We start from the raw sequence: 12,354 nt of genomic DNA, 5'->3' as shown, positions 1-12,354 counted from the left end.
TGTGTATGAACCTGAGAAGCACTTATTCTTTTCAGATATTGGATTTCATTTTTTATCAATGAGCGTTTTAGAAAGGATCTACTTTTACCTTTGACATATTTCGACTGCTGTTCAGCCTTCTTCAGAAACGTCATCCAACGTCCATTGTGACATGTCTTTATCAGCTAGTGGAACCATGGCGGATTCCTGGAGGCATGACCCACAAGGCAATCTAACAGGTTTATGGGGTGCGGTTCAAGAGAGATTGCCATGTGTGGAGCAACAGGAATGTCTCCTTGTCGTGGCTGACGGTGTCCTTTGACCTCCTTTGTCCTCCTGTCTTGTATAGCCTCCTGCATCTGGCACTCAAACTTATTGCTCTCTGATCCAGTGATTTTTGTGTTGTCCCAGTCCATGATGTGGTTATTTATTTTACAGTGGATTTCCCTACCTGTCAGATTGCCCAGTGGGTCACGCATCCATGATGTCACCATGGTTCCATCACCAGCCAATAAACACAGCCATGATGGACGAATGACGTATCTGAAGAAGTCTGAAATGCCAGTCTAAACATTTCAAAGGTAAACCAGCTCCTTTCTAAAGCACTCATTGTCCGATAGGAAAAATAAATTTTATATCTAGAATCAAAGTAGACTAAACTAATGAAACTAAACAAGCTATTTTCCCAGAATTTTAAGAACAGAACAAATGTTGTTAAGGTTACTGGGATCAGCACCGAGTTTTTAAGTATTGGAGTTATTGTAGCTTTATTGAGGGTTGAGGGAACAGTGCCAATAATAAAGGAAGAGTGGATTATCACCTTTAAGCGGGTCAAACTGACAGGTCACAGTCAGTACAGTTCTAAGTAGTTCAAGTATAGCCATTACATGAGGTAGGGCAAAAGTAGAGGGTTGCCTGTTAAGGCTGGGCATGAGAAACCAAGGAAAAGAGAAATTAGTTGAATGCCAGGAATAAGTTAATAGAAAATATGTTTGTTTTGTCTGAAATAATTAAATAGAAGTCTTACAAAAAGAAGTAGAATACATATACTACAAGGAAGTAAGTCAGGTGGTCTGGTGGGGTTAGAGGGTGGGGATTAGAGAAAACAGGGCTTTAATGTCACCAGCACTGTAACTAATTAAACCAGAATAACAGACAGATTTAGCCTGTGTAATACAATCTATGGTTACAGGAAATCGTCTTGTCCGGAAAATACGAAATATGGGCAAAGAGGTGGAGCTGAGAGGGGGGCTGTGAGCGTCGTGGTGGATGATTGACATCAAGCGAACTCCGAGCTTTCTGTAGCTAAGAGCTAACCGAGCTAACCCGGAGATAACAGGAGCTACCCAGCTAACGGAGGTAAGCGGGCTAAAGCTAAGTCACGTTGTTAACTGGCTAAAAACCACGGTTGTTCTACATTATTCTTACTTGAAGCGGGAGATTGGGTACCTGTCAATCAAAAGGAAACGCCCCTAAATGTGCCGAACTTTGAGATTAAATTACTTTTAAACCTGACCTATTAAACCTAAAATGGATTTTTGTACTAGGCTGTAAACATGTTTATTTCTGCTGTAAACATGTTTATTTCTGCTGTGAAGTTGGTCTTGTTAACATGGGAGTCTATGGGGATTTGCTCTGTTTTGCAGCCCCTAGTGGATGAAGGGGGAACTGCAGTTTTATGCATTTTCACATAGGCTTCACTTTGAACCACTGGAGGCTCTGTCTATCTTTCATATGCGGGCTATGGTTTCAACCTTGTTTTGGGGTCCTTGGCCTGCTTTCAGGTTTCTACTACCTCAGATTTTATCTTGCCTCCTTGTGCCATATGTTGTGTTTGTCAGTTTGTGTTTCAGTGATTTCAGCATTGGCCCAGGCCATGTTGAGGATAGGAACAACAGGCCTAAAGCCGGGCTCCATCTATGGATGACAGCTGATAAATGAAATGTCACGGCAATCAGGTGGCAACATAGCTGATACAGTTTAAGATTACAGCAAACCTCTTCATCTGGACTTTTAGTCAATCTACTGAAAGCACTATTAAAGCACTAGATTAGCACATATTTCCTCTGTTAACATGGACAGAATGTCAGGTGTATGTACGCGTTGTGTTGACTTGATGACGAGACGGACAGATCTGTCTGATGATCCGGTTTTTCTTATATTATGCAAAATATGTTGTGAAGGAACACAAAACACTGTAAGGCAATGCAAAAGATCAAATCCAATCTCTCTGAGCTCCCCGGGTCTGCAGAGCATTGAGTTTGTTTTTGACAACTGGTTAGATTTAGAGTCCCTGCCCTTCCCTGACTGGATCAGATATCATCTTTACTTTTTGCTGTGCAGCTGGATCCTGGTCCAGTACAGGGGCTTCATGGGTCTGGGTGGCTCCACCACAGCTTTTCTGGGGGGTTTCTCCTGACTTAGACCCAGAGCGTATAGACCGAGCGGCAGAGGAGGAGGCAGAGAACTCAGTGCTCCTGGAAGAGGAGGAGGAACACAGGAGGCTCCTGGTGGAGGAGGAGCCCCAAAACCTGGCAGGGGAGGAGGAGGGGGTGGAGCAATGCCACCAGGTAGTGGTGGTGGTGGAGGAGGTGGAGGCGGAGCCAAACCACCAGGTAGTGGTGGTGGAGGAGGTGGAGGCGGAGCCAAACCACCAGGTAGTGGTGGTGGAGGAGGTGGAGGCGGAGCCAAACCACCAGGTAGTGGTGGTGGAGGAGGTGGAGGCAGAGCCAAACCACCAGGTAGTAGTGGTGGAGGAGGAGGTGGAGGAGGAGGGGGTGGAGCAATGCCGCCAGGAAGAGGAGGTGGAGGCGGAGCCAAACCACCAGGTAGTGGTGGTGGTGGTGGTGGTGGTGGAGGAGGAGGAGGAGGAGGGGGTGGAACAATGCCACCAGGTGGCGGAGGAGGTGGGGGTGAAGTCAGCACTGAGGCACCCAGTAAAGGAGGAGGAGGAGGAGGAGGAGGTGCCATATAATGCTCTACATGAAGTGGTCCAGCTCCTCCTGGAGGAGGAGGCTGCAGCTTACAGGAACACTGGAAGCCTTCTTGTCTGGGTGGGGGCTGCAGACCTCCCCCTGGGTCACTGAAAGGCACTTTGAACTTAAAGCTGTTCTCCATGGGGGACGTCTGGACCGACTTGGCCTCCCAGCAGCCCAGAGAGGAGGCTGCCTCCGTCTGTAGATGAGCGTCACACAGCGACCTCAGCAGTCCCTCATCTCCTCCACACTCCCGGTCCATGGTGCAGGTGGTGGACTTCAGACCATTCAGCACGGGGGGCTGTCGCTCCAGCTCGGCAATCTTTGTCCTGAGGTCTTCTATGGTTTGTTCCAGCTGCTGGATGACGTTAACGTGTTTCTCCTTCAGTTTTGTGGAGGGGAGGACAGATTCCTCATGCTGAAAAGGGAAAATTATAAAGTCAGCGTAAAATCAGAAGGAAATGAGCCAAGGACACTTTAGATCTAAGTCACCACTATGTTTCCTCAAAGGAACCTCTCAGATCATGTAAGATGAGAAAAGGAAAGGGACTGACCTCTGACCTGACCTCTTTCCCTTCTTTCCTCAAATCCAAGATGGCTGTGTGTTGTTCTGGACAGAAGATGTGATAGCACAAAAGAAGCAAAGTCAGATGTGGGCCGATTTAAAAGATTTAGGGCCGGATCTACTCAAGTTTTTTTTGTGTTCTAAAACGGGTGAAAACTCACTGCACACTCAAAAAAACATAATAAACAGAGAATCGGGCTAACTTTGGTAGAACAAGCACAGATCTTAGGCATCATGGTTCAGTCAGCTAGGAGTTACTGCTAGTCTTGGTTTTGGGTCTTTGTCTGCACTTGCTCTGTCGTTATCATGTTTCTCTAAGATCTACAACAGCTGAGTCCGTGATGCGGGTCACACTCCCGTTCACTGCTCGGGACAAGCAGAAAGAGGCGGTTTCAGCCGGCTGAGAAGTCAAGCTGAGTGGACTCAGCTGGGTCAGCCTGAGGTACTTTAGCAGCCCAGGCACGTTGTAGCGTCAGCCACTGTGTCAGCCCACGTCGGGTTAAGACCACTAAGGGCAAAGACCTGCGAGTCTACCTGTGTGAGATCCACCAAGCGAAGGCACGACCAGCTAAGGTCATAACACCATGTACCGCCAACCCATCCCCAATCCGCTAAACCTCTCTCGTTTAATGTCTCACACGTTATCCACATCCTCTGTTACCTTACATCTTTGGAATGCAGATAACTGAGAAGGTCGTGTTTACTTTCTTTTCTTTTTTCATTTCTTTTCTTTTCTTCACCAGGTTCAGTTCACCCCCTACCTCCAGCCCAACAGACCACACACCCTCCATAAGCCCACTGCTTTCCTGTCACGCCTCCAATCTGTCACCCTGCAGCTCAGTCATGGACCAGAACACAGCTTCATCTCCCTCCACATCAGGACATCCTGAGACCTCCACCTTGTTTGTCTCCTGCAATCAGGTTAAGAAGCAACTTGAGAAACTGAACCAGAACAAGGCTGCAGGTCCAGATGGTGTCAGTCCCAGAGTTCTCAAGACCTGCTCAGAACAACTATGTCCGATTCTCCAGCACCTTTTCAATACCAGTCTGAGACAAAATAGAGTCCCAGTGCTGTGGAAAACCTCCTGCCTTGTTCCATTGCCTAAAAAAACACAACCAGCTGAACCAAGTGACTACAGACCAGTTGCCCTGACATCTCACATCATGAAAGTCCTGGAGAGACTCTTACTGGCTCACCTCAACAAGCAAGTAAACACCTTTCAGGACCCATTCCAGTTTGCATATCGTAATGGACTTGGGGTTGAAGATGCCATCATATACCTGCTCCAGAGAGCACACTCTCATCTGGACCATTCAGGCAGCACTCTGAGGGTCATGTTCTTTCATTTCTCAGTGCTTTTAATATCATTCAGCCTGCTTTGTTATGTGAGAAGCTCCATAAATTCCAGGTGGATACCTCCACAACCACCTGGATCTATGACTACCTCACAAACAGACCCCAGTTTGTGAGACTGAAAGGTTGTGTGTCTGAGATGGAGGTCAGCAGCACTGGTGCACCACAAGGAACTGTACTCTGGCCATTCCTCTTCACTCTGTACACCTCAGACTTCCAGTCCAACTCTGAGTCCTGTCATCTGCAGAAATACTCTGATGACTCTGCAGTTGTGGGGTGTATCAGGGATGGACAAGAAGCAGAGTACAGAGAACTGGTCAGTCAGTTTGTTAAATGGTGCGGTGACAATCATCTCATATTAAATAGCAGCAAAACAAAAGAGATGATTGTTGACTTCAGGAGGAAGAAGAATAAACAAAGCACTGTTTCCATCCTGGGAGAGGAGGTGGAGGTGGTGGAGGAATACAAGTATCTTGGAGTTCAGCTGGACAACAAACTGGACTGGAAATGCAACACTGACTACATCTACAAGAAAGGTCAGAGCAGACTGTACTTCTTAAGGAAGCTGAGATGGTTTAACGTCTGCACCAAGATGTTGCATATCTTCTAGAAGTCTGTTGTGGAGAGTGCAGTCAGCTTTGCAGCATCTGCTGGGGTAGTAGCATCAGAACCAGAGACTTGAAGAGAATCAACAAACTGATCCAGAAAGCTGCTTCTGTGCTTGGAGTAACTCTGGAGCCGCTGGAGCTGATTGTCCAAAGAAGAATGCTGCACAAGCTGATGAAGATGATGGAGGATTCTTCACACCCTCTCCACAACACAGTGAGGAAACAACAAAGTGTGTTCAGTGAGAGGCTTCTTCAGGTCCGATGCAAGACTGAAAGATACAGAAGATCATTCCTGCCAGCAGCCATCAGCCTCCGGAACAAGACCTCCTCTAGTTATTATTATTATATACTACAATATTTCCCTTTGGGGATTAATAAAGTAGTTTTCATTACATTTTTTATTTCATTTAAGATTATGAGTATGATCTGGACTCTGAGTTCAATTTATATCAAAATGTAAATGACAGGTATAAATACTATGCAGATGAAGAGTTTAATGTAGATTTTCAAACTATTGGATCATTCACTTAAATTCACCTCAGTTGTCGAAGTTTGTACTCAAATTTGAGTAAAATATGTGATTATTTGGTTATGTTTAAAAATAAATTTACCTGACTTGGCTGACAGATGATAAAGGGGCTGAATTTCATATTGACGGTTATGAGTTGTTTTACGTTAAAGAGGATTAACAAGTGAGGAGGGGGTGTTGCTTTATATGTTTGTCATGACTTGAAATGGAGAATAATTGAGGGTATGACTACGGTAATGGAGGACTTAATGGAATGTATAACTGCAGAAATTGAAATGAAGAAACAGAAAAATATGGTCATTACATGCATTTATAGAACTCCAGGATCCTACAACTTTATTTACGGATATGCTGGAGCAAATGTTAGTTGGGATGAACAACAACAAAATAACTATAATTTGTGGTGATTTCAATATAAACCTTTTGAATTTTTCTAATCATCTGAGTAGCTCAGATTTTTTAGATTCAATGTATAGCAGAGGTCTTTATCCAATCATTTCTCAGCCAAGTCGAATAACTACAAGTTGTGCTACATTAATTGGTAATATTTTTGTAAATGTACTGGAAAGCACTGTTAAAGGTGGGCTGTTGATAAACGACACAACTGATCATTTGCTAATATTTTTCATTTACTGTTGTGAAGTAAAAACACACAAAGTAAAGAAAAAGAAAGTCGTAAAATTGAGAAATGAAGCAAGAATAAATACATTTAAGAATGACCTTATCAGTGAAGACTGGAATGGAGTTTATAGTAGAAGTGATGTGAACAAGGCTTATGGACGCTTTTTACAAAATTACCTCAGACTATATAATAAAACTTGCCCAATAAAAACATTGGAGGATAATGATAATATAAGATGTAATGGTAAACCTTGGATTACAAAGGGTATATTGAAATCTTGTAAGAAGAAGAATAAACTTTATAGGGATTTGTTAAAATATCGTACAGCAAATGCAGAAAAGCGATATAAAGTCTATAAAAATAAATTGACGACTATACTGAGATTTGCAAAGAAAGATTATTTTATCACTATGTTAATGAAAAAATGCAATATTAAAGGAATGTGGAAAATGTTAAGGGATGTCATATGTAGAAAAATGGTTTGTAATCACCCTTCTTATATAAATAATGAACAGAATTCTGAGATAAACGCTGTTCGAGTAGCAGGCGAATTTAATTATTTTTTTTGTCAATGTTGGCCCAAGTCTGGCCAAATCAATCTCACCACACAATGAAGAAGACAGTTTGGATACTGACAGCAAAGTTGTGCAATCGCTTTATCTTGGAAGAGTAAGTGAGACTGACATTATTTCTATTGTATCAATGTTACAAAGTAAACACTTGTGTGACAGTGATGGCTTAGATATATTTATTGTTAAAGAGAGTATACATTTCATTAGTAGACCATTTGAATAGTTATTTAACTTGTCCTTCAACACTGGTGTCTTTCCTGAAAAAATAAAGATTATTCCACTTTTTAAATCTGGCGACAAGCATAGTCTCACAAATTACAGGCCTATATCTTTGCTTTCTCAGTTTTAAAAAAATTGGAGAAGCTTTTTGTTGAAAAATTTGATTTTTTTCTTGAAAAACATTCTTTGATAAATGAAAATCAATTTGGCTTTCGTAGCAATCGATCAACTGCTTTGGCAATAATTAAAATTGCAGAGGACATAACTGGAGAGTTGGAAAAAAAAAATCATACAGTGGGAGTTTTTATTGATCTTAAAAATGCCTTTGATACTTTGGATTATCATATATTGATTACAAAATTACAAGCATATGGAATGAGAGGTATAGTGTTAAACTGTGTTACCAGTTATTCAGAAAATAGACAACAATATGTGGAGAGCTTAGATCACAAATCTGAGTTGAGAACAATTCTTGGTGGAGTTCCTCAAGGCTCTGTATTTGGGCCGGAATTGCTTAATTTATATATTAATGAGGTATAAAAATGTGAGGTATCAAAAGTTTTACGTTTTTCTTTTTGCAGACGACACAATTTTTTTTATGTCGGGGAAAAATTTAAAACACTAATGACAACAATTAAACAGGAAATGGTCCAACTTCAGAAATGGTTTAATAAAAATAAGTTGTTTTAAATGTAAGTAAAGCTAAGTTTATGTTGTTTACAAATCAAAAATACCCTGAAAATGTTACGTTCAGTCTAAATGGAATTAATATTGAAAGGGTGTCTGAATTTAGGTTTTTAGGAGAAAAATTAAAATGGAAATCACATATAGCCTTTTTAAAAAGAACATTTGTAAGAATATTGCCATGTTGAGTAAAGTTAAGCATATGTTACGTTATAAAGCAATGAGAAGAATTTATTGTGCTTTTATTTTGTCGTATTTAATGTATTGCCTGGAGGTATGGGATAATTTCTACACTACTAATTTAAGACCTTTAATTACTTTGCAAAAGAGAGCAATAAGAATAATTATTATAAATGCTCCGAAAGAGCATACAACGGAATTGTTCTGGAATATGGCATTGTTAAAACTGCAAGATTTGGTTAAGTGGAAAACATTAATAATCATGCATAAAGCTAAACAATCCTTGTTACCACCGGGGGCTGCAAATTCTTTTTAATTTAAATGATGAAACAAGTAGACAAAATTGTGATTTCAAACAACCTTTCGCAAGAACTACACTCAAACAAACGAGTATTTCAGTGGTTGGTGTAAAACAATGGAACGCACTTAAAAGCAATTTTAAAGTTGTTCAAATCCTTCTCAATTTAAATTGTAATATAAAGAGTACATACTAAAACTGTATGCAAAAAAACTGATAAAAAAAAAAGAAAAGAAAAAGAGCATTTCATACCTGTGTTTTGCTCTTAGTGTTTGCCGTAGGTGATGCCATCCAGATTGTTTTACTTTAAAATGAGGATGGGGTGGGGTTTATAAGACTAATTCTTCTTCCTACTCCAATTTTCTTTTCCTGAAATGTACAACAATGGCTGTGTAGTAGTTGTTGTAACTCTGGAGTACATTTTCTGTTATTGTTTTTTGGATTTGCCAATTTCTTATGGAAAAAAAAAAGAGAATAAAAAATGCTGAAATGAAAAAAAAAAAAAAAAAAATCCTAAAGTTTCTACAAAACTGTCATCCCACTAGCTGTCCTCTTGATCCGGTCCCTACCGACATCCTGCAGAGCATTTTACCTCCAATCAATCTGCAGTGACCCATATTATCATCTCCTCTCTGGAATCCGCTGTCTTTCCCTCTGTCTTCCAGCAAGCTTGGGTCACCCGCTGCTGAAGAAACCCACACTCAACCCAGTCCAGGTTGGAAACTACCAGCTGGTCCCACTGGTGCCGTTCATGTCCACACTACTGGAGCGAGTCGTCTTCAGTCTCCCAGTTCCTCCATGATAGAAACCAGTTAGATCCACATCAGTCTGGCTTCACTCACTGGAACTGGTCTCCTGTCTGGTACTGGTTCGCTCCAGCTTGCCACATTCACCAGTCAGTCCTCAGTCCTGGTCCTGCTGGACCTGTCTGCTGGTTCTGATTCAGCCAACCATCAGATTCTCCTCTCCACTCTCTGAGCTCGGCATCTCTGGATCTGTCCTCTCGTGGTCCACGTCCTACCTCACAGGAAGATCCTTCAGAGTATCCTGGTGAGGAGAAGTGTCAAGATCACATGAAAACAGGGCAGCCTCAGGGATCGGTGCTCGGCCCTCTTCTCTTTTCACTATACACCTCCTCACTCTGTGCAGTTAGAAGCTCTCATGGCTTCTCCTACCACTGCTATGCTGATGACACTCAGCTTTTCCTTTCCTTCCCACCAGACAACACAACGTTTCACTGAGAATATCAGCTTGTCTTGCTGATATAGTAGGTGGCGGAAGTATGATGGCACCGGAGTGTCTGTGTCGCCGTTTGGCTCTGCCTTGTTTTATTGGTTTTGTCTTCATTTTAACGCTTGTCACAAGGACCATTGACTCACTTCTGGTATACAGCCGTCAGGATTTGTTGAAAACCGGCGCGAGCTGACCGGCTTGTAAAGTTGAAGGCCCTGCTGGCCCGATCGCCAAATGCAATTTGGTCCACTTCACTGTATTTCAAAGACTGTCGTCACCGCTATTTCCCAATGCTTTCTTGCTCCTGTTGGTGCTTGGCTGGTCCTCTTGATAGGACAATGGATGGATCTCCACGTTTTGTGCCCTCATCGTTCTCCTCAACAGGAGGCATTTCCCTGGGTAACCTCAGGCCGCTGAGCATGGCAGCGCAAACGGGTAATAAGATGAAGGTAGCAGTGATGAGGTGTGCCTCCCTCTATTTAAGCAGCAAGCCCAGGATTGTTGGTTGCCAGATCGTCAGATTTACTCTGTTTGTGTCCAGCCTTCTGTAACTCTCAAGATCACCCTGTATTCCTGCCCTGTTTCCCCTTCTCCCGAGAACCTGCCTGCCCAGTGTTTTTCCCTCGCCTCTTCCACTCGTGTTTCAACTCTGTGTATGGACTTTGGACTGGCTTTTGGATTTAGATTTTGGATACTGGACAAACCCACAATAATCTCCGGTGAGAGGAACTCCTTTTCTTCCTTCTTGGACATATCTCCCTGGAGTTGGCTTCTCCCTGTGTGCCATATTCACTAACCCTCCTGTCATCACCAGCCAGACCCAGTTGGGATCCTCTAAGAGGACTTCAAGCCTTTCTTGAGTTGGCTTCCTGCTTCCTCGACCCCCGTTATTACAATAAAAACTTTAACCAGTCCTGAGATCTTCTGGTTCTTTTGGGTCCCATCTCCTGGACCCAACAGGGTAGAGGCCACCATTGGGGCAACAAAAAGCCGGACTGAGTGAACTGGTCTCTAGTGTTTAGCTAGTCTTTGTGCAATAGTCTTATCTATCTGGTTCTGATCCTGCAGACACCACTTCCTCTGCTTCAGCCTCTCAGACGGCATTGCCTGAACGGGAACCCCGGATGAGTCCTCCAGAAAGGTCTGGAGGGGAGCCAGGTCAGTGTCGGGCTTTTCTGGTTCAGTGCTCCTTACAATTTGAGCTTCAACCCACGTCCTTTCCCTCTGAAAGAGCAAAAGTTGCATACGTGATTTCATTGCTCACTGGGAGAGCCCGGTTGTGGGGGACAGCCGAATGGGAAAGGGGATCTCCAATCTGCTCATCTTTTGAAGGGTTTTCCGAGGAACTGCGGCAGGTTTTTGATCCTAGGAGACCTGAACATGAGGCTTCAAGAAACCTGTTTTCCCTCTCTCAGTCCGGCAGGTCAGTTACGGACTATATTATTGATTTTTGCACCATTGCTGCAGATAGCAAGTGGAATGCTTCTGCATTGTTTGACGCCTTTTACCAAGGACTATCAGAGAATAAAGGATGAGCTTGTGGCCAGAGAACCCCCTTCTGATCTATGTTCTCTTATGGATGTGGCTACCCGTATTGACCAACGGCTAAGAGAAAGGCGGAGAGAGAGTGCTCAGGACTCCAGGGTAAGCTGATTCAAAGCATTCAATCACCTCTCTATTGCTAATCCACCAGCTGAACCGGTTAATCCCGAGTCCGTGGAACCTGAGACCAGATCGGCCGGTCTAGACTATCTCCAGCAGAAAGGGAGCGGAGGATGACCAACTGACTCTGTTTATATTGTAGTCAGCCAGGACATTTGGTGTGTATCTGTCCAGTAAAAGATCAGGCTCAGCAAGGAAGGAGAGGACCCTGCTGAGCCGAACTGTCTGATTCCTCTGTCTCGTCCTTTGTTCAACATAAAATTAACTGCTGCTTCCCAAGATCACTTGTTATTCATTTTCATTGACTCTGGGTCAGACACAGAGTTCATGGATAAAGAGTTGGCGGAGCAACTGGATCTAAGGGTCTCTTCTCTGGAAAAGCCCATACGGGTCCGAGCCCTAGATGACCACCTGTTGCACCAAGTAACTTTAAGAACTGAACCTGTCCAGGTAGCGGTTAACCATCATCAAGAGACTATCAGCTTTTATCTGATTTCATTACCAGGAATTCCTGTCATATTTGGTATTTCCTGGCTGCAGCATCATAACCCACACAATGACTGGCGGGAGGGCAGAGTAATTAACTGGGGGGTGAACTGTTTGACCACTTGTTTACGCTCCTCCCCTTGGACAAAAGAAATGTCTCCTTCACAGTTGGAAAGTGTTTATCAAAGTTTCTCTAAAGGGCCTTATTTTTTAACAGGTTTAACTTTTCTTTGGCTTATCGTCCCGGTTCCAAGAACATTAAACCTGATGCTTTAACCCTCTTTCACTGCAACGACACATAACCTTATAAACTCCACTACATCCATGAATATGGAGCAATTGATGAATTCTTTTATTTCCACCTGTTCAGATGTAATGGATCGTGTAG

At 43.0% G+C, this 12,354-nt stretch overlaps 1 protein-coding gene across 1 annotated transcript in view; it reads right to left on the bottom strand.

The window, feature by feature from the left end:
• fmn2b (formin 2b) overlaps window positions 1-12,354 on the bottom strand; it is a gene marked incomplete at both ends in the record, with an annotated part of 91,762 nt that overhangs the window by 41,540 nt on the left and 37,868 nt on the right. Inside the window, 2 exons of the mRNA XM_079260662.1 lie at window positions 2,309-3,372; window positions 3,509-3,564. Coding sequence (XP_079116788.1) covers window positions 2,309-3,372; window positions 3,509-3,564 — 1,120 coding nt within the window. The remainder of the gene's footprint in view (window positions 1-2,308; window positions 3,373-3,508; window positions 3,565-12,354) is intronic.

Source organism: Telmatherina bonti (assembly GCF_933228915.1).
Source record: "Telmatherina bonti genome assembly, chromosome: 21".
In the NCBI taxonomy this organism is placed as follows: domain Eukaryota; kingdom Metazoa; phylum Chordata; class Actinopteri; order Atheriniformes; family Telmatherinidae; genus Telmatherina; species Telmatherina bonti.
This window is presented reverse-complemented; position numbering and strand designations above follow the sequence as displayed.